General features: G+C 37.4%; 1 protein-coding gene across 1 annotated transcript in view; it reads left to right on the top strand.

Moving 5' to 3' along the window:
• C4H8orf34 (chromosome 4 C8orf34 homolog) overlaps positions 1-24,505 on the top strand; it is a 607,786-nt gene that overhangs the window by 147,070 nt on the left and 436,211 nt on the right. Inside the window, exon 6 of the mRNA XM_062189877.1 lies at positions 22,373-22,545. Coding sequence (XP_062045861.1) covers positions 22,373-22,545 — 173 coding nt within the window. The remainder of the gene's footprint in view (positions 1-22,372; positions 22,546-24,505) is intronic.

Below are 24,505 nucleotides of genomic sequence, written 5' to 3'. Positions count from 1 at the left end.
CAGCCCCCACCAATAGTTCTTCCCACCAGACTCAGGAATCTCTGTTCGGCTGGTTGCTGGGTGTGGACGTGAGTTGGGATAGATGTTACATATGCCCAAAATGGTGCCTGCTCTCTATTGGCTTGTTACAGGATGACATTGCAGGGTGATCATGGAGAGAGAAATGTGTTGCCCCCACCTTTTTTCTTCTCTAGTTTGATAGTTACACTATGGCCCACAAGGCTCAAAGCTGGATTCCCTCTAGGCTTTTCCTGCAGCTTTATTGCCAGTGGCTTGGGCTGCTGCAGTCTGGTCTCACCTCTTTCCAAAGCTGGTGTGGATGCTCTTGGCTCCACACCCTCCATATGGGTCCTCTCTGTCCCTCTATTTTGAGTGAAGTTTCCTCTGATGTTTTCTCCCTAACTCTCTCATAATTTTTTGTGCTTTGTTTCCCTCTATTTCTCTATTTAGAATCTCTACTCAACAGGGAATAGGAAAAAGCAGATAGACTGTCATGATTCCAGGTCATATTGTTCATTTCCACATTTTTGTTTATGTTAGTTGGTGCTCTCTTTCTGTTTTCTGTCCTTCAAGTTCCATTTTTCCCTGGTCACCCTTGGACAGTATGCTATTACCTCCCATTCTCTCAGTGGCTGTGTCCCAATGACACTTCCTGTGGGTATTTATTTTTGTCACTACTTGAAGATGTAGACTGATATTCTTGAAAAATATACAGATAAGATTGGATTGAATCTTGATTCCTACCATTTGCTGACCCTGTGCCCTTCAGCAAGTTATTTATAGATGCTAACTATAGCTTCCTTCTCTGATAACATGCAGACATTTTTAGTAATTATTAAAAATATTATTGATTAATTTCCCACAAAAATAAATTTAGGTAGGCATCTAAAATACCAAAGACATAAAACATTTCAGTGATATATGTAGAAAAATTATTTTAGGGGAATAAAACACGGAAAATGTAAATGTTCTGTACAGAATGCAGTTTTGAGGTTCTGTATTGTTGCTTCACTTGGGCCACAATTGAGCTTTTTGTCAATAAGTGACATCACCATCCACAGGATCTGAACAAACCAATTGCTTATGGAAAATCTGAGTACTCCTGCTATTGAATCCTAAGAAGATTGTCACTCTTTCATCCTTACACATAAAATATTATATAATTAATAATATCTTCAAAAAACTCTTTTATACTTCTAAGCATCAAAGGACACAATCAACTGAATGAAATGGGAACCATTCACAAATCATATATTTAGTATAGGATTCATATCCAAATATATAAAGACTCTTGCAACTCCACAGCAAAGAAGCAAATACCTCAATTAATATATATGGGCAAAGGACTTAAAGAGGCATTTCTCCAAACTTGATAAGCAAATTGACAAAAGCATATGAAAAGATGGTCAAGTTCACTAATCATTAGAGAAATCCATATCAAAACCACAATGAATACCATCTCACATCTCTTAGAATGACTATTGTTTTAAGAAAATAGCAAGTGTGGGTAAGGATGTAGAAAAATTGGGAGAGTTGTCTTAGATCCCAGTGCAATAGTATTAAGAGGTGGAGCCTTTAGGAAGTGGTTATATCATGAAGTCTATATCGTCATGGATGGGATAAGCACACTTATAAAGGGGCTTGAGAGGCTTGGCCTTTCTATTTCCTCTCTCTGGTATGAAGACACAATATTCATCCTTCCTTCCATGTGAGGACTCAGGGAGACAGAACCATTTTGGAAGCAGAGAGCAGCCCTTCGAGACACTGAATTGGCTGGCAACTTGATCTCAGACTTGATTTCTCCAGAACTAAATTTCCATTAATCATAAGTTACCTATCAAATCAAGAATTGACTAGGCACCACACACACGCACACACACACATACATAAAATATTTGACAAAGCAGTCCTAATTCTAAGTATGTAGCTAAAAGAATTGAAAGCAGAATCTCCAAAAGATATTTGTCATCTTCATAACAGCGTTATTCATAATAGCAAATCGGTAAAAGTAACTCAAATGCACATTAGCAGATTAATGGATAGTAAAGTGTGCTATATACCCACAATAGAATACTATTCAGCCTTCAAAAGGAAGGAAATGCATTCATATGATGCAACATGGATTAACTGTAAGGATCTTATGCTAAATGCAATAAACCAACAAGAGAAAGATAAATACTTTATGATTTCATTTAACATGAAATATTTAAAGCAGTCAAATTTGTTAAAACAGAAAGTAGAGTGGTGGCTTCCAGGGGCCGGAGGCTGCAGGAGATGGAGTTCTTGTAAAATGGGTGTAGTCTCAGTTTTGCAAGATGAAAAATATAGGCTCAGCATTCATTTTCACAAAGATTGACTGCACAAGATTGAGTACGCTTAATGCCGCTGAACTGTTCATTTACAGTTGGTGAGGATGGCAAATTCTGTGTTATGTGCTTTTACCATGATTTACAAATATATTCTTTCTTTCCTTCTTTCTTTTTTTTTGACAGGTAGAGTGGACAGTGAGAGAGAGAGAGAGACAGAGAGAAAGGTCTTCCTTTTGCCGTTGGTTCACCCTCCAAAGGCCGCTGTGGCTGGTGCTGCGGCCAGCACACCGCGCCGATCCGAAGGCAGGAGCCAGGTGCTTCTGCTGGTCTCCCATGCGGGTGCAGGGCCCAAGCACTTGGGCCATCCTCCACTGCACTCCCTGGCCACAGCAGAGAGCTGGCCTGGAAGAGGGGCAACCGAGACAGAATCCGGTGCCCCGACCAGGACTAGAACCCGGTGTGCTGGCGCCGCAAGGCGGAGGATTAGCCTATTGAGCCGCAGCGCCGGCCACAAATATATTCTTTCCATAAATGAGAGCATTACTTTCCTTTGCGTTCTGAGACTAATTTCTACAGACATAGGCAGATGTCAAGAGACAAAAACAAACTTCAATTAGAACAATTCCCCAGGGGTTTTTGATATTGAAGAATAAGACCTGTCTCCCTGATGTTCTGGCTTAAGAAAAAATACACATTTTTGAGTACTATACATCTTTTAGATTACTCATCAGAAATACTATTCTCTTTATCACCTGTTGTTATATATTGATTGGTAGTGAATTTGTTTCCAGTCCTTGAATCTTGAAATTGATATGTAACAGAGACAATAATATACTATTTAGTACATACTATATTCTTGACCCTGGACTAATAATTTTGTAAAAATTATGGTTATTTTATGCTAATAAAGTAGGTAGCATTTATTGAAAACTTATTAAAAAAGAAAACTTATTACATGCCAGACTGTATCCTAAGTTATCTGTATTATCTAATTCAGTACTTAGCAATAGCCTGTGGAATAGAGAATTTTATTCCCATTTGACAAGTGAGAAAATTGAGACTCAGAGAGGTCTGTCCATCTACCCGTGCTTATATAAATAGAAAAGAGAAGAAGTGGAACACAAACCTAGGGAAATTATTTCCAAATCCCATGCTGTTAATGAAACCACATTTGTGAGATATGTTCTATTATCCATCAGTTTAATAGCTGGAATTACAAGAGTTTCTAGAGTTTATAAGCTCCCCTATCTCCATAATGAGCAAAAGAGCTAGAACTCAAACCCAGGCAGTTAATATTTCAGAATTTGTACTGGAATATTATGTCCGTAGTTCTCTATACATTGCCTATCTCAGAACAGTCACTCAATTAATAATTGCTATCTTGCTTATTAGGAAATCCTTTCCCACAGGGCCTGCTATTGAATGGCCTGTACTAAGATTTTGGTGAATGATTGCTGAGTAAGTAACTAACCAGAACATATTAAAAACTTATTTCTCTGTTTAATTTGCTCTTCATTTTGTAACCTGTTTTCCCCATTTTCCGATCATCAAGGCATTTTCTCTGTGTGAAAAGCTCTGACTTGTTTTCATATGACAGTAATCTAGAAAGACAGTTAAGACAGTGTAATGTTCCTATTCACAACTAATGTTTCAACATGGAAATTAAATATACATGAGACAGTGGGAAAGACTAAATAGGCAGATAAAGAATGAGTACATTTAACAAGCAGCAAGTGTGATGGGCAAGGTGCCAAGTGCTCTGTGTCCATCTTCTCACTTGAACTCATGACAGCTTATGGGGAAACTCTATCTGTATTTCACAGTTAAGAAAGTTGAAGCCCAGAGACCTCGCTAACTTGAGTAAATTTACAGTTATAAGTAATACATGCAGAACTCATATTTGAGCACAAATTTGACTCCAAGACCCATTACTTAAACACTGTGTCATTTTGTCTCCCTAAAATTTCAGAAGCAGTTCCTATTTCAGATGTTTTCAAACTAGCTGTAAGTGTAACGCTAAGTACAATGCAGATGTAATGGGCCATGGATTTTATCTTGCCTATATAGTTGCCCCACCGAATAGACAACTGGAAGCGGTGAAATCTTAACTCCTTTAGGTTAGAATGTCTTTTTTCCAGATAGTTTTGTTTTGCTACTGACTTTGTTTCTATTTCTCTCCATTTCCTCCCTAGGCAAATACATAAACAAAACCAAAAAGCTTCTATTGCTTTTTGTGTCCACTGATTGGAGAATACTTTAGAAATTATTTGTCTAGCAGGGTATACCTACATTGCTATGACCCTTTAGTACTGCTTCTGTGTTGAAGAATTTCTTGCCTACCTCCATGTGACATAAATGTGCATCACATGGTATTTTTGACAGTAGGAAAAATTTCATGGAATTTCTTTATATGACATAACTAGTCATTTTTTTAAAAAAATTTTTTGACAGGCAGAGTGGACAGTGAGAGAGAGACAGAGACAAAGGTCTTCCTTTTGCCGTTGGTTCACCCTCCAATGGCCGCCGCAGTAGCGCGCTGTGGCCTGCGCACCGCGCTGATCCGATGGCAGGAGTCAGGTGCTTCTCCTGGTCTCCCATGGGGTGCAGGGCCCAAGCACTTGGGCCATCCTCCACTGCACTCCCTGGCCACAGCAGAGAGCTGGCCTGGAAGAGGGGTAACCGGGACAGGATCGGTGCCCCGACCGGGACTAGAACCCGGTGTGCCGGCGCCGCAAGGCGGAGGATTAGCCTATTGAGCCACGGCGCCGGCCATAATTAGTCATTTTTTAAAACAAGTAACAATTCTAATATTAAGGAAGATTATGCAAATTTTCTTATATGTTCTGTAGCATGATTATTACCATATTTGTCTTCAAATAACTTGTCTATTAAAAATAAATTATAGGGATAGATATTTGATCTAGCAGTTAACATATTACTTGGGACACCTATATCCCATATCAGAATGCCTGGGTTTTTGTCCCATCTCCTCCTCTGTTTTCAGCTTCCTGCTAGTGAAACACTGAGAGGCAGCTGGTGATGGCTAAAGTACTTTGATCCTGCCATCCACATGGGAGACTCACTGGCTTTGAATTTCCAGCTCCTGGGTTTGGCTCAGTCCAGTCCTGACTATTGCAGGCATTTGAAGAATAAAACAGGGACTGGGAGCATTCTCTCTCTCTCTCTCTCTCTCTCTCTCTCTCTCTCTATCTATCTATCTCTATCTCTCAAATGAATATAATTAATTAATGGATAAAAATCATCAAGTGTGGAAATTTATAATCAAGGAAAACATTTGCAATTTGCATCACAGATGAAACTTAATATGGCTAATTAGAGGAAGCTTCTAAAAATAGAGAATAAAAATATTCCAATTCCACTAAAGCAAACAATATAAGCAGATTGTTTAAGGTGAAATAATCCTTCTTAGTGTTATGAAAAGTTGCTCAACTTTGTTCAAAATAAGAGAAATGCAAATTAAGGCCTATTACACTGACAAAACCTACTGACCTACTACATTTACAAAAATTCCCATGTTTGTCAAAATACTCTCCTAGTGAAGCTCGGGGAACTGGGCACTTTCACACATCGCTGGTACAAATGCAAAATGGTGCAAACACTTTTGGAGATTTTTGCAGTATCTAGAACATTACATGTGCCATTATTCTTTGATAAAATGATCCTATTTCCATGAGTCTATTCCAAGGACACAAAGGGAAACATATGAAAAAACTACCTATGTGACTATATACTGTCAAACCACTTTACTAACAAAAATATAGAAGAATTCTGGATAAATTTTAGTATACCCATATAACAGAGGATTATACAACTATTAAAAATGAAATAATATATATCATTGAATGCTTGTCCAGGATATATTATTAAATGGAAAAGCAAGGAGAATGATCTTGTTTATAGTGTGCTCCCATTTATTTAAGTAAATGTAATAAAATTATAGATACCTACTTACTTATATTAAAACCAACACAGTACAAAAACCTCTCATAGTGTAGTATGCACATACATGCTTGCATACACACATACATACATCAAATTGTGAGAAAAAATAGCTAAGAGAGAAGAGAAAGTAGAAAGAGGAGGAAGGAGACGTCCAGAGAAGGGAGCAAAGAAAAAGAAATTTGACTTCTTAGAATTTTGAATATCACAGTTTGGAATAATTTAAATATATTTTTAAAGATTTATCTATTTATTTTGAAAATAAGAGTTACAGAGAGAGTGGGAGCAAGAGAGTGAGAGATCTTCCATCCACTGGTTCACTCCCCAGATGGCCACAACAGCCAGAGCTGAGCCAGGCTAAAATCAGGCTGCTTCACTTGCAATCCAGCTCTCTGCTAATGGCTTGGACAAAGCGCTGGAAGATGACTCAAGTGCCTGAGCCCCTGCGACCAGTATGGGAGACCCAGATGAAGCTCCTGGCTCCTGACTTGGGCTTGGCCCAGTCCTGGTCTTTGCAGCTATCTGGGTAGTGAACCAGTGGATGCCAGATCTTTCTTTGACTCCTGCCTTTCAAATAAAAAAATAAATAAATAAATAAATCTCAAGAGACACAAAAAAAGAATGAGAGAGAGGGAGAGAAAGAGAGAGAATCAATCTTCCATCATCTAGTTCACTCCCTTGATGGCTGCAATGGCCAGAACTGTGCCAGTCTAGAGCCAAGGAGCCAGGAGCTTGTTCTGGGTCTCCCAGGTGGTTGCAGGGGCCCAAGGACTTGGGCCATCTTCCACTGCTTTCCCAGGCCACAGCAGAGAGCTGGATTGAAAATAAAGCAGCCTGGACTCGAACTGACGCCCATATGGGATGCTGGTACTGCAGGTGGTGGCTTTACCCACTACGCCACAGCACCAGCCCCGCTAATTGGGATATTAATGACAGTCTTGATGTAATTATAATCAGGCTATTGTGTATGCTTTGTGTGATATAAAAAATAAGGAACTAGCATTTCTGGCACAAGAGAATGGAAGTACATCTGTACTATCAATAAATGTAAGCACAAATTCCATAATCCCGATTTCAAATTGGAAGTTCCATTAACTCATAATATTTTCATCTTTTTTTTTTTTATTTGACAGGTAGGGTTAGACAGTGAGAGAGAGAGACAGAGAGAAAGGTCTTCCCTCCGCCGGTTCACCATGGCTGGTGCGCTGCACTGATCCAAAGCCAGGAGCCAGGTGCCCCCTCTTGGTCTCCCACATGGGTGTAGGAGCCCAAGCACTTGGGCCATCCTCCACTGCCCTCCTGGGCCACAGAAGAGAGCTGGACTAGAAGAGGGGCAACCAGGACTAGAACCTGGCGCCCATATGGGATGCCGGCGCCGAAAGGTGGAGGATCAACCTAGTGAGCCACGGCACTGGCCCCAGTGTTTTCATCTTTTGAGATACATACCCTAGTGACAGTGAGCATGGCTAAAGTCCAGATACTGTTTTCTAAATACCATTTGCTACAAAAAGGAACCCGGGATCCTTTGAGAAATGATTGATTCTAGGGCAGCAACTAAGAAAGTTCAAGTTGAATCTGAAATATCTTCTAGTACCAGATAGCAAAGACACATTCAAAAAATGATGGAGTTTGTTAAAAAGATACAGAAGCCAGGTTCTAGAGACTCCTTCTTAGGAAATCTGGGTGAATGCCAAGTATAAAAACCAAGAGTGAGGGGTCGATGTTATGGTGTACTGGGCTACACCTCTGCCTGCAGTGCTGGAAACCCATGTGGACACCAGTTCATGTCCCCACTGCTCCTCTTCATATCCACCTCTCTGCTAATGGCCTGGGAAGGCAGCCAAAGGAGACTCAAGTGTTTGGGACCCTGTACCCATGCAGGAGAATCTCCTGGCTCCTGGCTTCGGATAGGTCTAGCTCTGATCAGTGTAGCCATTTGGGGAGTGAACCAGCAGATGGAAGACGTCTCTCCCTCCCTCTGTAAGTGCCTGTCATATAAATAAATAAATCTTTTTAAAAAATCAAGAATGATAGTAGTGTGTTAGAGCCCACTGGATAAAATAAAATCCATATATTCATATTGAAATATATATATGTATACATACATATATACATACACACATACATATATAAATCAGGTGAGGGAGAAGTTCTTCCACACAATAGAGTACCAGTAAATAAAATTAGAACACATGATGGAATTAGAAAAACCATGGATTGACAACTATTTATTTTTTAAAGATTTTTTAAAGATTTATTTATTTATTTAGAGGCAGAATTACAGACAGAGAGAGGTAGAGACAGAGAGAAAGGTCTTCCATTGACTGGTTCACCCCCCAAATGGCTGCAACAGCCAGAGCTGGGCTGATCCGAAGCCAATAGCCAGGAGCTTCTTCTGGGTCTCCCATGTGGGTTCAGGGGCCTAAACACTTGTGCCATCTTCCACTGCTTTTCCAGCCAATTACCAGAGAGCTGGATGAGAAGTGGAGCACCCTTGTGGATGCTGGTGCCACAGGCGGAAGCTTAACCTATTAAGCCAGAGCTTCACACTAGACAACTATTGATACAGGCAAGGCTCAGCAAAGAAGTTAAAATTAATTGGTGGCATTTTGTTGAATTCTAGAGAATCTACATACTTTCAGTGAGACTCCCCAAAAGATAGTTACTAAGAGCAAAGTAGCCACTTTGCACTGAGGAAACATGAAAGCATAGCACATTAATCAAGTGATCAAGATTAATACCACCAAAGATGGGGAAAATCATGTTCCTTTCGATATGAAAAAAAAAATGCCTGAATTTTGTGTTACTTTTTCCGAGCATGTATGACTTTCATATAATCATGAGGAAATGTTATAAAAACAAATTGAGAGATCAGATAGTAATATTTTGCTCCTACTTTTCAAAAACACAAAAGGTATAGATATCAAAGCAGGACTGAAATTTGTTCTAACTTAATGGAGTTTTTTTTTAAATGACTATTTAATGCCACATGTAATTTAGCATTTTCTTTTGCTAGGAGCAACATTATTCGATTATTGGGGGAATTTAAACAAGGTTGGTATATTAGTATCATTGCAATGTTAATTGCTGGTTTGATCATCATATTTTGGTTTTGTAAGAAAATATCCTATGCCCTGAAGTGTTTAGTGAAAAAGGAACATCATATCTGCAAGTTACTTTCATGTGGTTCTGGGGGAAATTTATATATATTAAGAAGAAAATATATAGTATCATCATATCTTCTTTTATTCTCATATATATTCATATATATATATATATTTCTCATATATGTGTGCATATAGAGAGAAAAGTGATAAAGTGCCAGCATAGTGATAATACAAACTGCCAACCAACAGTTTTTTAAAGATTTATTTATTTATTTGAAAGTCAGAGTAACAGAGAGTGGAGGGAGAGAGAGAGAGAGAGAGAGAGATCTCCCATCTACTGATTTACTCACCAGATGGCCACAATGGCTGGGACTGGGCTAGTTGGAACACAGGAACCAGGAGTTTCATCCAGGTTTCCCATGTGGGTGGCAGGGACCCAAGTACTTGGGGCATCTTTTTTTTTTTAAAGATTTATTTCATTTATTTGAAAGACAAAGTTACAGAGAGAGAGACAGAGAGAGAGAGGTCTTCCATCCGCTTGTTCTCTCTCTAGATAGCCTCAACGGCTGGAGCTGTGCTGATCTGAAGCCAGGAGCCAGGAGCTTCTTCCAGGTCTCCCATGTGGGTGCATGGGCCCAAGGACTTAGACCATCTTCTACTGCTTTCCCAGGACATAGCAGAGAGCTGGATGAGAAGTGGAGCAGCTGGGACTAGAACCGGTGCCCATATGGGATGCCGGTGCTTCAGGCCAGGGCTTTAACCCACTGCACCAGTGCCGTCCCCTGGGGCATCTTCCATTACTTTTCACAGGCCATTAGCAGGAAGCTGGATGGAAGTGGAGCAGCTGGGATATGAACTGACCCCCATATGGGATGCTGGCATCACAGATGTCAGCTTTAACTACTACACTACAGTGGTGGCCCCCAAAATGTTTTCTTTTCTTTTTTCATTTTTAGCTTTTTTAGTTTTTGAGATAACATATTTTTAATTTACATTACTGGGCTTAATGCCCCACCAAACAAAAAGTTTAACGAGTAAAAAGTAAATCAAATAGATCCTAGTTTATCAGGAATCTGGTAAGGGCCATGAACAATAATTGAAAGAAAAGATGATCATTTCACCCATATATAGTACATTTTACTGTAATCATAGATCATTAATCTATAGTAATATAAGATTCTTAACCATTGTCACCTGACAATATTGACATTATCATGCTAGCAACTAACATTTGGAAATATGTGTGAAAGGTATACAGGAATTCATTGATTTTTTTTCTTTTTGCAACTTTTCTGTAGACCTGAATTGTGTAAAAGTAAGATATTTTTTAAACATATATATTCCTTAATTTTAACCACTATTACCAACCCAAGAGCAATTAGTACTGAGTATCCAGCTTCTAGCCTATGTATGCTATGTTAAATTAAAGGTATTTAAGGCCTCTTAGAACAATGGCTGATCGCATGTATTGGAGTAGGTATGTACAAAAAGAACCTGAAATACCCATAACCTGTCACAGCAGAAGTCAATAACACCATCAGAGACCACTGAGATTATATCAAAACATACAATTTCCAGTGTAAATAGTAATGCATTTGGAATGAGTTAAGAAAATTTGAACTTTAGTAAGAATCATTACTGCCAATCAGTGAGTTATATAAAATATTTTATATGCTTATGATCTGTTAAAAATCTTCAGAAGACATGAGGATAGCAAAGTCATGACCTTGAGAAAATTCTAAGAATACAAGGAAAGAATGTAACATTTAATCTGCCCTTTTTGTACACATTGAACTTCATGGTAATCAAGTATTTGATTATAGGAAGTTTCTCTTCACAGAAATATTCTAATAAATAAATGAATATGGAATTATATAACTAGACAATAACCATTTGGCAATTGTTACTGAATTAATGGATCTAAGCCCTAATTATCTATGTTGGCCACATCCCCAAAGAATAGTCAGTGGAACATTATGTGCCTCCAGATGAAGCTGTAACATTCTCTCTGAAGTAGCATTGGCAAAAACAAAAACGACAACAACAACAAAAAGCTTTAATCCAGATCTAACTGCTAATTACACAAATTACAAAGGGCAGCAGAACATTTCAAACCACATCACAAGGATGCAAAGGGAAAAGAACAGACTGGAAAACTTGCAAGACAAAAATCCCCACTAAACTCATGCTTTGTGAACAACAGCAACAAAAATACAAGTAAAAACATGAAACAGAGGGATAGAATACAGAGATTAAAAGAAATGTAAAAGACTATAAATTAGATGCAACATATGGAGAATTGCTTGTAGCCTGATTTTGCAAGCATAGATTATCAGGAACATCTGAAAATGAATTGGATATTTGTTGATATTAATGAATTAGTTAATTTATTATTAGGTAAAATAATTAGATTGCAAAAAATTGCTCTTTCTAGAAACATGAAACATTGAAATATTTGAAAGTGATAAATTGAATAGGTTTACTTTGACATAATTAGGGCAAAGAAAGGGAAATGTAAAAGGGATGCAAGCAAAGATGAAGTGAATTTACCCATGAGAATGAAAATGTGTGAAATATAAAGGAGTTTATTTGGTTGTTATTTCTATTTTTACATCAGTATTAAAATCTCTATTGTAAATAATGAAAATTAAATCATAAATAAAGTGGTGTAGAAGACAGGAGAGGAAGGAAGAAAGGATGATTTTTGCTAACAAGTATTTCAGGTACTTTTTGATATGCTATTAATTTTAGTTCTTGCATCAGTTAAATGAGGTTATTGTGCTTTACCTGTTTTACCAATAAGTAAATTGAGACTGCAGTGTTTCAGTGATGTGCTCAAGATCTCACTAATAGTACTTGGTAGACCTGGAATAAATACCTCCTGGCCTCTGTTTCTCCATATGTCTTACTCCAAATTATGCCATATTGTATTCTACCATATATGTTATAATAGTTACATCTTCCTGTTGAATTGATCCATTAATCTATTACATAGTGCCCTTCTTTGTCTCTTTTAACTGTTTTTGTGTTAAAGTCTATTTTGACTGATATTAGGATGGCTACACCAGCTATTTTTTGGTTTCTGTTAGTACAGAATATCTTTTTCATCCTTTCACTTTCAGTCTGCGTGCATCTTTGTTGGTGAGATGTGTTTCTTGTAGGCAGCAAATAGATGGTTTTTTTTTTTTTTTTTTTTTATCCATTCATCTAGTCTGTGTCTTTTAACTGGAGAATTGAGACCATTTACATTCAAGGTGACTATTGATAAGTAACAACTTGGCCTTGCCATTTTCCTGTAAGTGTTCCTATTTTTTACTTTAGATTTCCTTTTTCCTTTTACTGGGAGATTTTCTGCCCTTACCTTCTTTTGAATTGATGACAATGTTTCTGTGTTTCTGGGTGCAGCACATGTATAATATCTTTTGCAATTCTTGATGGATGGTGACAAATTCTTTCGATTTCTGTTTGTTATGGAAAGTCTTTGTTTCAACTTCATTCACAAATGAGAGCTTTGCAGGGTAAAGTATTCTGGGTTAACAGTTTTTTTTCTCTTAAGACTTGGAATATATCTCATCATTCTCTCCTAGCCTGCAGAGTTTCTGATGAGAAGTCTGCTATGAGTCTTATTGGTGTTCCTCTGAATGTAATCTGGCATTTCTCTTGTGCACATTTTAGAATCTTTTCTTTATGCTTTACTGTGGAGAGTTTTACTACAATGTGTCATGGTAAAGAGCTTTTCTGATCATGTTTATTGGGAGTTATGTGTGATTCCTAGACTTGGATGTCCATTTCTTTCTCCAATATTGGAGAAATTTTCTATTATTTTATTAAAAAGGCCTTCTAATCCTTTCTCTCTTTCCATGACTTCAGGAACTCCTAGAGCCTATATATTGGGTCATTTGATAGTATCTTGTAGATCTCCAACTGTATTTTTTTAGTTTTCTAATTTCTTCTTCTTGTTTTTGGTCTGACTATAAAATTTACAGAGATTTATCTTCTAGTTCAGATATTTTTTCTTCTGCCTCACCTACTTTGCTGTCAAGACTTTCAACTGCATTTTTTATATTTAATCTATTGAATTCTTCATTTCTAGTATTTCATTCTGATTTCTCTTTCATATCTCAATTTCATGGGAAAATTTTTCACTCATATCATGTATGCTTTTCTTTAGTTCATGAATTTGCTTATGATTGCTTCTAAGTAATCCAGTGATTAGTTTTCTGAATTCCGTTTCTGGCATTTCTTCAATCTCTTCATCTTTACCTTCTAATATTTATTTGTTTAGTGTTTTTTTGGGGGGGTTCATAGTGTCTTCCTTATTCTTATTTATGTTTTTTGCTTTGTTTTTCAGCATTTGTGTAGTTTTTTTAAATTGTCTGGTGGATTTTATCTTTTGGCTGTGTCTTTATAGCTTAGTGGGATGTCTATACTTTCGGTGAATACCAAGAGATATGTGCTGGGTGTGGCAGGGTGCTCTGTTCAGTATTCCAGGGTGGAGCAAGTACCCAAAGTAAGACTCTTGTTGGGCTTGATAGCTCTTTTCTGGTTATCTGGATGGAGGAGAATTGTCACCTCTGCTGGTGTGGCCTTCCATTCTCACAGCTGCAGGACAACCCTGTGGTAGTCCCCAGTGTGCTCAGCCCTCATTCGCACTGCTTAATGAACTGCACGTTTGATCTGTGGAGTCCTTCCTGTGAGCATGGTTCCCTATGTTAGGAGCTCTGTAGGTAACCCAGGAGCTCAGGGGTCTGGGGAAGCATTCTGTAGTTGTCCAGGGCCTCGTCACATTTTGTCTCCTCTTATGCAATCCCTGTTTTATCAGACTCAGCTCCCAGGATGGGTCTTTCTCTCTGGTTAGGTCTGTAGATTGTATTGGGGGCACGCAGATCTCACACCCACTGGAGCACTGCTTACTTCTTGATGGTAATGGACAGGTAGGAGATTCCCATAGGTTGGGCTGCCCCTCCCCTCCCATTGCTGGGCAATGGTGCAGTACAGCCAGGGGGAATGGATTCACCTGAATTGTGGCCCTCACTGGATGGGAGAGTGAGGTGATCCCCACTATTGTTGGACATGTGCATGGGAGGTGGGGGCTGCAGCCAGCTGCCTGCGTTAAAAAAAAAACGGTGTGACCCTTCTTTTGGCTGCCTGCATGTCTTTGCTGTAGCAGGGTTGGTGGAGGGGAGGGGAGGTACACCATCTCCTTATTTATTTATTTATTTATTTATTTTCTCTTCCCACCTCTGCTGTTCAAAGGGGGCTCACATGGAACTTCAAAAGCAGTTCGCCACATTTTCCCTGCTGCTGTTATCTGCAGCACTGTAGACCCATGGATTCCCCTCTCACCTGGTCTGCTGAGGCCAGTGTTCTCCCCCTATAATTTTATCTTAAACTCAGTAAACTCGCCAAACACATATTAATTTAATATTTGTATTTGCATTCTCTTGATTTTTATATATGGTAAAATAATCATGTGATGATGACAGTTTGGTTTCTTCCTTTCCATTAAGTAATGACTGACATGAGTTAGCAAGATTAAACACCTCATTTGAAAAGGAGAATAATGAGAGGTTCATAAAAATTACTAGCTATAAAAATTCTGAAATATTGCTGGGCCAATATCATGAGATCTTCTTACCTGAGGGCTGGGGGAGTGGGACCTGGATTCACTGGGAGTTGCCATCTGTTGTTTTTTGTAGCTCTTGGCTTTGGCCTCTAGAAGTTTCTTCTCTTTGTTAAGCTATTCGGCCAGTTTTGAAGACAATGTGGAATAGCTTCCATTGAGCAATGTTCTTAGCTTGCTTCCTTATGGTAGAAAAATGGGGACCCTGCCCTTTTGCTCTGGCTGATGATTTTGCCAATTAAGTTGTCTCAACTCATTTATAGATTCTGTTATAGATTCTGATTATTTTCCCATTCTTGTACCAAACACCATATTGAGAATTCTTTCCAAGCCATGCCTCTCTTTCTAAATTTAATTCTGGGTATGTAAGTGTTCTGAAACAAAATTTTGAATACACACCGTCTGTGTTTTCAGAGGGCTTAATAAAGAGTTTTATAACCACATCTTTGATTTCTTCTTTAGCCTGAAGGCCTTATCTTTCTGTTAGGGCCATGTATTGAATATTTGTATAAGGATTTATATTAATTTAAAGACCTTTAGTGTCTGGAAAAACTGAAAATGAGATACTCAGACTCTCAACACTTTCTCTAAGTTTTGCTTGCAAACTGGCCAGTTATTTCTGAGCTCATCTATTTCTTAAGGTAATTTTTAAATAGCTAAAAGTAAATAGGTAATGCTTACAATATTTTTCCTGGAGATCTCCTTACTTAATTTAAAAGTTTATTAGGTACACTTTCTGTCTTCCTAATTACCGTAGCTGACAGTTTTACTAAGTATTTGAATACCACATAGTCTTCCTCTCCATTTTTTTCCAGTCTCCCCATATAATTGCCTCATCATTTTACACCTTTTACCTGTCACTCTGTCCCAAAGTCAGTGGCATATATTTTAGGCTTTTAGTAAGCAACACTCTCCATGGGATCAATTTCTGCCTCAGCTATAGGTACACAACAATTTAGTTCAAAACTCAGTGACTTCACATGGCAAATATTTATTTCTCCTTCTTTGGGGTTCAGCTAGCTGATTTATGTTGGTTCCTGGCCAACTGGCTCCACAGATCCCACCTGGTCTTCCTCATGTGTCTGGAGGGTGGTGGTGTTGGCTGTCAAACGATACAGCTGGGCTTGGTCCAAGTGCTTCTTCTCCTCTTTCTGAGGCCAGTGGAGCAGCATAGACATGAGCTTCTTTTGACAGTGGCAGAAATGCATGATAGCAAATAGAAGCATGCATGGCCTGTGGAGGCCTAGGTTTGTAAGCGGTATGTGCTAACTTCTGCTGTGAGCTAAAGCAAATCGTGTGTGTAGGGAAATAAATTTTATCATGAATAGAGGAACTCTAAAGTCACATGTCAAAAAAAGCATGGGCACAGAGTGGTTGGAGAACAGGGCCACTAGCACCATCAGTCTCCCACACAGTAGCAGCATAGTTGTTAAAGTCAAAGGCATTAAGTTACCCAGGATACACGCAATGCTTAGGGCAGCTTCTTGCTTCAACTCTGTCTTTCTAGTTTGGACATAGACTTTCCTTTTGGATGGTTTCCAGTCTTTTCTCACAAGCTCCTTTCTCTGGGATTTGCATTGAGCAATGTCTTATTCCCTTGCATGAGGCTTTATTGGATATTTGCAAGACAGAATTTTCAGGATTTCTAGTCTACATTATAGGTGAAAGTAATAGTGCAAAAGTTCTTAAAATTATTTAAGACACCATATAATCTGCTTGTCCAGCCCGCATGATATCCTCAATGGGCTTTTGTAGTCCATAAAAGGATTCCTATTGTGAGTGTTATTTTCATTCAACAGTATAATAATTATCCAGTTGATTGCTTAGGGTATTTGTGGACTATGTAAAAACTCCAATAACAAAAAAATGAGGAAGTAGAAGTTCATCAGAGAAGGGAATGAAGTTTTGTAATAGGATGTAATTTTAAGGTCAAGAGTGAATGCAGGAACCACAAAGTGAACAGAGGAGACAGGAATGGACAGGAATCAGAATGAGAAAGGTGGCAATGAAACATGCATATGCACAATATGCTAAGTATACATGATCAAAAGCTGTTCAGGAACTGTGTTCTGATACCTGAGCTAGGATCTGAGTTCTGAGGCCTGAACTCACTGATTCATTTTGCTGTTTCTTTCTTCTCCAATGGAACAATCCTCCCTCTTCCTTCTGTGTCCAGCTGCCCTTAGTAAATTGCATGCTATGAAATGTGGGTGAGTAGATGCAAATCAAGAAGATTGTTTCTTTTTAAAATAATGTTCCAAAGTTAATCATCCTAAAGTAGTATAAACTGAAACTATTTAATGTCCTTGCACTCCATTTATAGTCGACATTATGGAAAGTATATGCAAACAGCTAACCATTAGTAATAAAACCTGACAGCCACAGCACCTCATCATATGGTTTGAAAAATATAGTGTAGTGATTTTCTCCATTCATATTTTCCATATTACACTTTAGCATTTTTACTAGTAATACATAGATTATTCCTTTTTTCACTTAATGTGATATAAAGTTTTTGAGGAAATGTATACTGATAAATATTATTAAAGCAAAACAAAATTTTAAAATATTCCTTCCACTTGCTGAAGTATTAGCCACCAGCAGTTCTCACTAGTTACTATGGAATAGTAAAGGTTGATGGAAAGAGCTTTTAACTATGAGCTTCCATTTGTTTCTTTAATCACTAACTAAAGTTCAGCGTGCAGGTTGTTATCAAATCTAATTTAATGATATTTTGTATGAGATTTATGTATTCCCAAAACTCATTTTTGTGAACTGGGAGGATTAAAATAATTTATTCTAAAGTTTAAGTTTTTATAAGAAACATTTGTTATAAAACTTGATCACCATCCTGCATACTTTCTTCTGATATGACTTCTAAAATTATGTAAATCAATGTTGTCTATGAATCATTCATATGGTTTTTAGTTAGGCCCAAAGATACTTCATGATTCACCACATATGCATTGTTTTCCATTCTTTATTTTTAATCTGATGAACACTTGTTTGGGTGCTTATTTCAGGAAATCAGAAATGTGCTAGTTATTGTGGAGGGAAACACAGTTTAAAACATGATCCCAGCCTTCAATGAATGCATAGTTTTATTGAGAAGATAAATCAGACCCATGTAACATAGGACTAATCTAGTGTTTTGTTGGTATCTTGCAAACAAAGCATTTGAATTTATGGGTTAGCCACTGGGTGCTGGCTTCTCAGAGAGAGTGGGTCCAGGAAAAAATGATTACTTCCTGGAAAGGTAAGCTTTTTGCTGATGGTGCACACTAAGCAAACCTGTAAACTTTGGAAACATTTTTACGTGGGAATTATTATTTTATTAAATTTAAGCATACTTGCTTAGGAACTTCAACATGTACCACCAGCTCTAAAGGACAAAAGAACATGTATTTTTATATTTCTAAAGAACAATTTAGGATTTACAAAGCTTGCTCATGAAATTTTAATTGATTTGTTTACCCATGCACAGAGTAAAATATTTTCAAAAGCATTTTGTATTCAATTTACATTTAAAAATTCCTTTTTCCATGTACTGATACTTGTAGTGTGTTATTTGTAGTGATCGGAACACTCTTTTTACTAAGATCCTCTCAGTAAAGATGCCGAAAAGATGTTACTTAACTTAATCTAATAAAAACAATTTGTTTGTGGTTCCTGCATTCACTCTTGTCCTTAAAATTACATCCTATTACAAAACTTCATTCCCTTCTCTGATGAACTTCTACTTCCTCATTTTTTTGTTATTGGAGTTTTTACATAGTCCACAAATACCCTAAGCAATCAACTGGATAATTATTATACTGTTGAATGAAAATAACACTCACAATAGGAATCCTTTTATGGACTACAAAAGCCCATTGAGGATATCATGCGGGCTGGACAAGCAGATTATATGGTGTCTTAAATAATTTTAAGAACTTTTGCACTATTACTTTCACCTATAATGTAGACTAGAAATCCTGAAAATTCTGTCTTGCAAATATCCAATAAAGCCTCATGCAAGGGAATAAGACATTGCTCAATGCAAATCCCAGAGAAAGGAGCTTGTGAGAAAAGACTGGAAACCATCCAAAAGGAAAGTCTATGTCCAAACTAGAAAGACAGAGTTGAAGCAAGAAGCTGCCCTAAGCATTGCGTGTATCCTGGGTAACTTAATGCCTTTGACTTTAACAACTATGCTGCTACTGTGTGGGAGACTGATGGTGCTAGTGGCCCTGTTCTCCAACCACTCTGTGCCCATGCTTTTTTTGACATGTGACTTTAGAGTTCCTCTCTTCATGATAAAATTTATTTCCCTACACACACGATTTGCTTTAGCTCACAGCAGAAGTTAGCACATACCGCTTACAAACCTAGGCCTCCACAGGCCATGCATGCTTCTATTTGCTATCATGCATTTCTGCCACTGTCAAAAGAAGCTCATGTCTATGCTGCTCCACTGGCCTCAGAAAGAGGAGAAGAAGCACTTGGACCAAGCCCAGCTGTATCATTTGACAGCCAACACCACCACCCCCCAGACACATGAGGAAGACCAGGTGGGATCTCTGGGAATGGAATGGGAGAGGGAGCGGGAGGTGGGAGGGTTGCGGGTGGGAGGGAAGTTATGGGAGGGGGGAAGCCATTGTAATCCATAAGCTGTACTTTGGAAACATATTTATTAAATAAAAGTTAAAAAAATAAACAATTTGTCCAAAGAATAATCTACTGCTTTAATCTATTATCTTAAAACTTCTGTAGTCAACAATTTGCAGAAATAACATTTTTATAAAGGGAAACTATTCTACTGCCATCTTTTCATCAATACTAAAATGTTTGGTTTTAACAGAGCTTTGTCCATTCAGAAAAATAAAATTTAATGAGCCTGACCTTTCATATGTAAAATACTTTCTATCTCCTCTGAACCTGTTTTTAGCTCTTTATATTGCTTTGTTCCTCAGCTATTGCTCACTAAATTCCTACTGCCAGTTGGAGTTAAACATCATAGATGTACCATTCCTCCTCTCTGTACTTTCCCACCTAAGTGGTGTCTATAATTTTATTGAATATCCCAGTAAGCAACTATTTCTGATTTTTCTGAACAACTTGTTGATCAGATCTAACTCTAAATTTTATTATTATTGTTTTGGGCCACAGTGCCTCAACCCACCAATTATAATTATCCCCATGATCAATTTCTTCACTCCAATTCTTACCTCCTTTTGAACCCATAGCAAGGCAATTCTCAGAGCCGAATTCTTCCTCATTATGTTGATGATATTAATAATGTTGAATTAATTATCCAACCTTTTTATATATGTTCTAGGAAATAAAAGTTTCTGAGACAAATCTCTGTACCATCCATTTCCTATTATGTTCCTCTGTCCATGCTGACAACCAAGCAAATATTTTTACCTATCTCCTCCATTCAACAGTTCTATTTACCTTTTTTCTCCACATATATCACATATCTAGGAATGATTTGAATGCAGTCTATATGCTTTAGTAATTGCATCTAACATTTGCACAGGGTTTCATGGTTTCTCTGTATTAACTACTAATTTGTTTGACACGAGAGGCTTTACGGTTCCCATCATCTCCATTTTGCAATTGGACTAAATGAAATCCATAGGATAAGTAACATTGCAAAATCTTACAGGTTGAAACAGATGGTGAAGTGGTATATATGTTCATAGGTGCTTTATTCTGAAAATGTCTTCACTAAAGTCTGCCTTTAAAACTAAATGTATATTTAAAATGTAAGAATACTTTTCATTATACTTTCTGTATATAAAATGAGATTAAATCTCGACAGATGGAAAAGGCTTTCCACTTACATTAATTGGGTTATATGAAGTCCAATTGTAGTGCTTTGCTTTCTGACACTAGGAACAGAAGTTCAGGAGTTCAGAATAGTTGCAATGTTATACAAACACTGTAACTAAAATTTATGTGCTGCATATTCATGTAGGCCCAATCAATATTAAGCTACTCAACTACTTTTGGGTTCTTACTACCACTTGGAGAAATGCTTATCAAATATTTCATCATTTTCACCCATTGCTTTTGATATTGTATTTGTTAGTTGCATACTACTTTGAATATATTATAATACTGTATTTGTATTTGGTGCTGTATATTAGATTTATTTTTTGAATTATAAAGGCTTAATATCAGGTATGAAGAATTTTTCAAGACATAATTCTAATATTTGTCACTAAATATAATTTAAGCAAATCTTGAGTTTCTCAGATCAAAGTCTTAAAATATATATTTGAGAGAGACAAACACACACACCCCAAAACAGAGGGAGATCAGCCAGCCACTGCTACCCTCCCTTAATATCTGCAGTAGCTGGGACTGGGTCTGGCTGAATTCAGGAGCTCAGAAATCAATCTGGGTTTCTCACAAGGGTATCAGGAATTCAAATACTTGAGCCATCACCTGCTGCCTCCCAGGGTGCATATCAGCATGAAGCTGGAAAGCAGAGCTGTGACTCCAACCCATGTGCTCTGATATGGGATGTGGGCATCGCATCCCACATGGTGTGTTAACCACTGCAGCAAATGTCTGCCCCAGATTAAGATATTCTAAAAAGACATTTATTATTACAAGTACAGATTTAGCATGGAATAGTAAAAGGATGTGGGAATGCCACAACTTGAAATTAAAACTCCCTGAAATCCCTCCACTAAAATAAAATTATGTTAAATTTTTGCCTTATTCACCTTTGTTTTCCCCAGCATAACAAATAGTACTTTGTGCATAATAAATCTTAACATATACTAGATCATGAGTATATAAATGATGAATATATGCCTAAGTGAATTTCTAAACAAAAATTAGATAATTAGATACTATTAGTAATTCTTTTTAAATTGTCCTTTTTGCACTTAAAATATCCCTAGAAATTATACATATCAGTATTCTCATGCAATATCATTTTAATATCTGTGTTATATCTAATTTTGGGAAAAATTGATTAATATATTTTGAATTATGGCATATCTGTCATCGATATTGCCTTCATTTGAACTTCCATTGTATCTCTAAAAGTCCAAAATGCCATTCCCCAACAGTGACACCAACATTTTTCACTCTGTGGGCCCCATGATACACTCTTCCTTCCATTCTTTGTCCCTTCAAATTCAACCCATAGTTTCATTCCTGGATTTCCTAACCCAGTGGCCTTCAGAAATTAACATAAGTCACATAGAACAAGTCATGTAGTAAAGTTGGAGAGAACTGAAGTTTTATGTCAATTCAGAAAGAAAGGAACATTTTGATCCAAATAAGTGGTCAAGTTCTAGACAAGATCTTTTCTGTTTTCCTACTAGCAAGAAAAAGTGGCCTAAAACAACATATTCTTTTCTTCTCTTCAGGAAACAATTGCTTTTAATTCTTCTCTTCTGAGGCCCCGTGTGATTGGAGAATGGATTGGTAGAGAAGACAATGATGCTGATCCTCTTGCAGCTGAAATGCTACAGCCTCCAATTCCAAGAAGTAAAAATGACCAATGGGAAAGTGAAGACAGTGGCTCTAGCCCTGCAGGAAGGTGAGTGAGATGTTGTCTTAGATTCTATATTATCAGTTATTAAAAAGGAAAAGGAAAAATAAATTCAATTGCATGATTTCAAGGAAAGAATTGTTTTCACCAAACCTATGTAGAAAATAGAATATACTTAGGTAAATAATGTATTACTGTCTCTTAAAACTAGAATGATACTAGACTTGCTTTGAGGTTATGGTTTTGATGATTTTCTTCATATTTTTGATATCTTTATTGTCTTGTTACTAACACCAAATAGGGAGATAATTTCAGGAATGTTAGCTATCAGTCAATATCTGCTATAATACTGAGCATGGAGTGGCTGGCTAAGATCAGAGGGGAGGATATCAATGTCATGGCACAGTAGGTTAGGCCACCAATTGTAGGGATGCTGAGATCCTACACAGAGTGCTGATTAGAGTCCTGTCTGCTCTGCTTGTAATCCAGTCTCCTGCTGATGTCCCTGGGAAGGTGGTGGATGATGGCTGAAGTTGTTGGGGCCTGCCATCCACATAGGTGACCAGGAGAGTGTTAGTCTGATCTAACTGTTATGGGTCATTTGGGGAGTACACCAGCAGACTGAAGATCTCTTTCTCTCTCTCTGTCTCTCCCTTTCTCTCTATCACAATGCCTTTCAAAGAAAAACATAATTGGAGGGAGCACATCTGATGTGCTAGAACAATGTAGTCAGTCATCATAGAGAAGAAAGTTAATGGATCTATAATAGAGAGGAGATGGAGTTAGTGTAAAATATAAAGACCAAAATAAAAATTTAAAAAATTGTAATGTGAAACTAGTTGAATATAATTACTTAAATTTTCTTTAATTTTTATTTCATTTAAGTAATACAAATTTTATGTATTTCAAATACACAGATTTAGAAACTTAGTGATATTTCCCATCATACATTCCATCCTGCCTGTTTCTACCCTTCTTCCTCCTCCCACTCCTATTCCCACTGTTCAGTTTTACAAAGATTTATTTTCAGTTTTACTTTATACTCATAAGATTAACTATACACTAACTAAAGCGCTCAACAAATAGTATAAAGAACAAAACACTGTTCCTCAACAGTAGATAAGGACTGTAACAATCATTGAATCTTAAAATGTCAACTTAATTCCTATATATTACATTTTAGGTATGCTGTTAGTTACCACAGATCAGGGAAAATATATGGTGTTTGTCTTTTTGGGACTGGCTTATTTCACTAAATACATTGTTTAAATTGTATCTATTTTGTACCAATAAACAGGCTTTCACTTTTTTTTCTTACCACTGAGTGGTATCCCATATTGTATATATACCTTAATTTCCTTATCAGTCATCAGTTTATGGACATTTGTGTCAATTCCATATCTTAGCTATTGTGTATGAGCTGCAATGAACATGGAGGTACAGATAACCCTTTCATATGATGATTTTATTTTGTTTGGGTAAATTCTCAGTTTAGGTATTACTGGGTTATGTGGTAGATCTATTTTAGATTTCTGAGGTGTCACCATACTGTCTTCCACAATGGCTGTACCTGTTTACATTCCCATTGAAAGTGGATTAGGGTACCTTTTTCTCCTTACCAGCATTTGCTGTTTGTTGATTTCCATATGAAAGCCATTCTAACTGGGTTGAAGTGAAACCTCACTGTGATTTTGATTTGCGTTTCCCTGATGGCTAGTGATCCTGAGCACTTTTTCAGGTGTCTGTTGACAATTTGAATTTTCTCTTTTAAAAAATTTATAACTGGATTCTTTGCTTTGTTGTTATTGAGTTTCTTGGGCTCTTTATAGATTCTGGATATCAATCCTTTCTTAGTTGGGTAGTTTGCAAACATATTCTGCCATTCAGTCGGTTGCCTATTCACTTCGTTGTAGATTTTTTGGTAGTGCAGAAGCCTCTAAGCCTCTTGTTATTCCATTTGTCAATTTTGGCTTCGATTGCCTGTGTATCATGGTATTTTCCAATAAGT

Source organism: Lepus europaeus, chromosome 4 (assembly GCF_033115175.1).
Source record: "Lepus europaeus isolate LE1 chromosome 4, mLepTim1.pri, whole genome shotgun sequence".
Classification (NCBI taxonomy): domain Eukaryota; kingdom Metazoa; phylum Chordata; class Mammalia; order Lagomorpha; family Leporidae; genus Lepus; species Lepus europaeus.
This window is presented reverse-complemented; position numbering and strand designations above follow the sequence as displayed.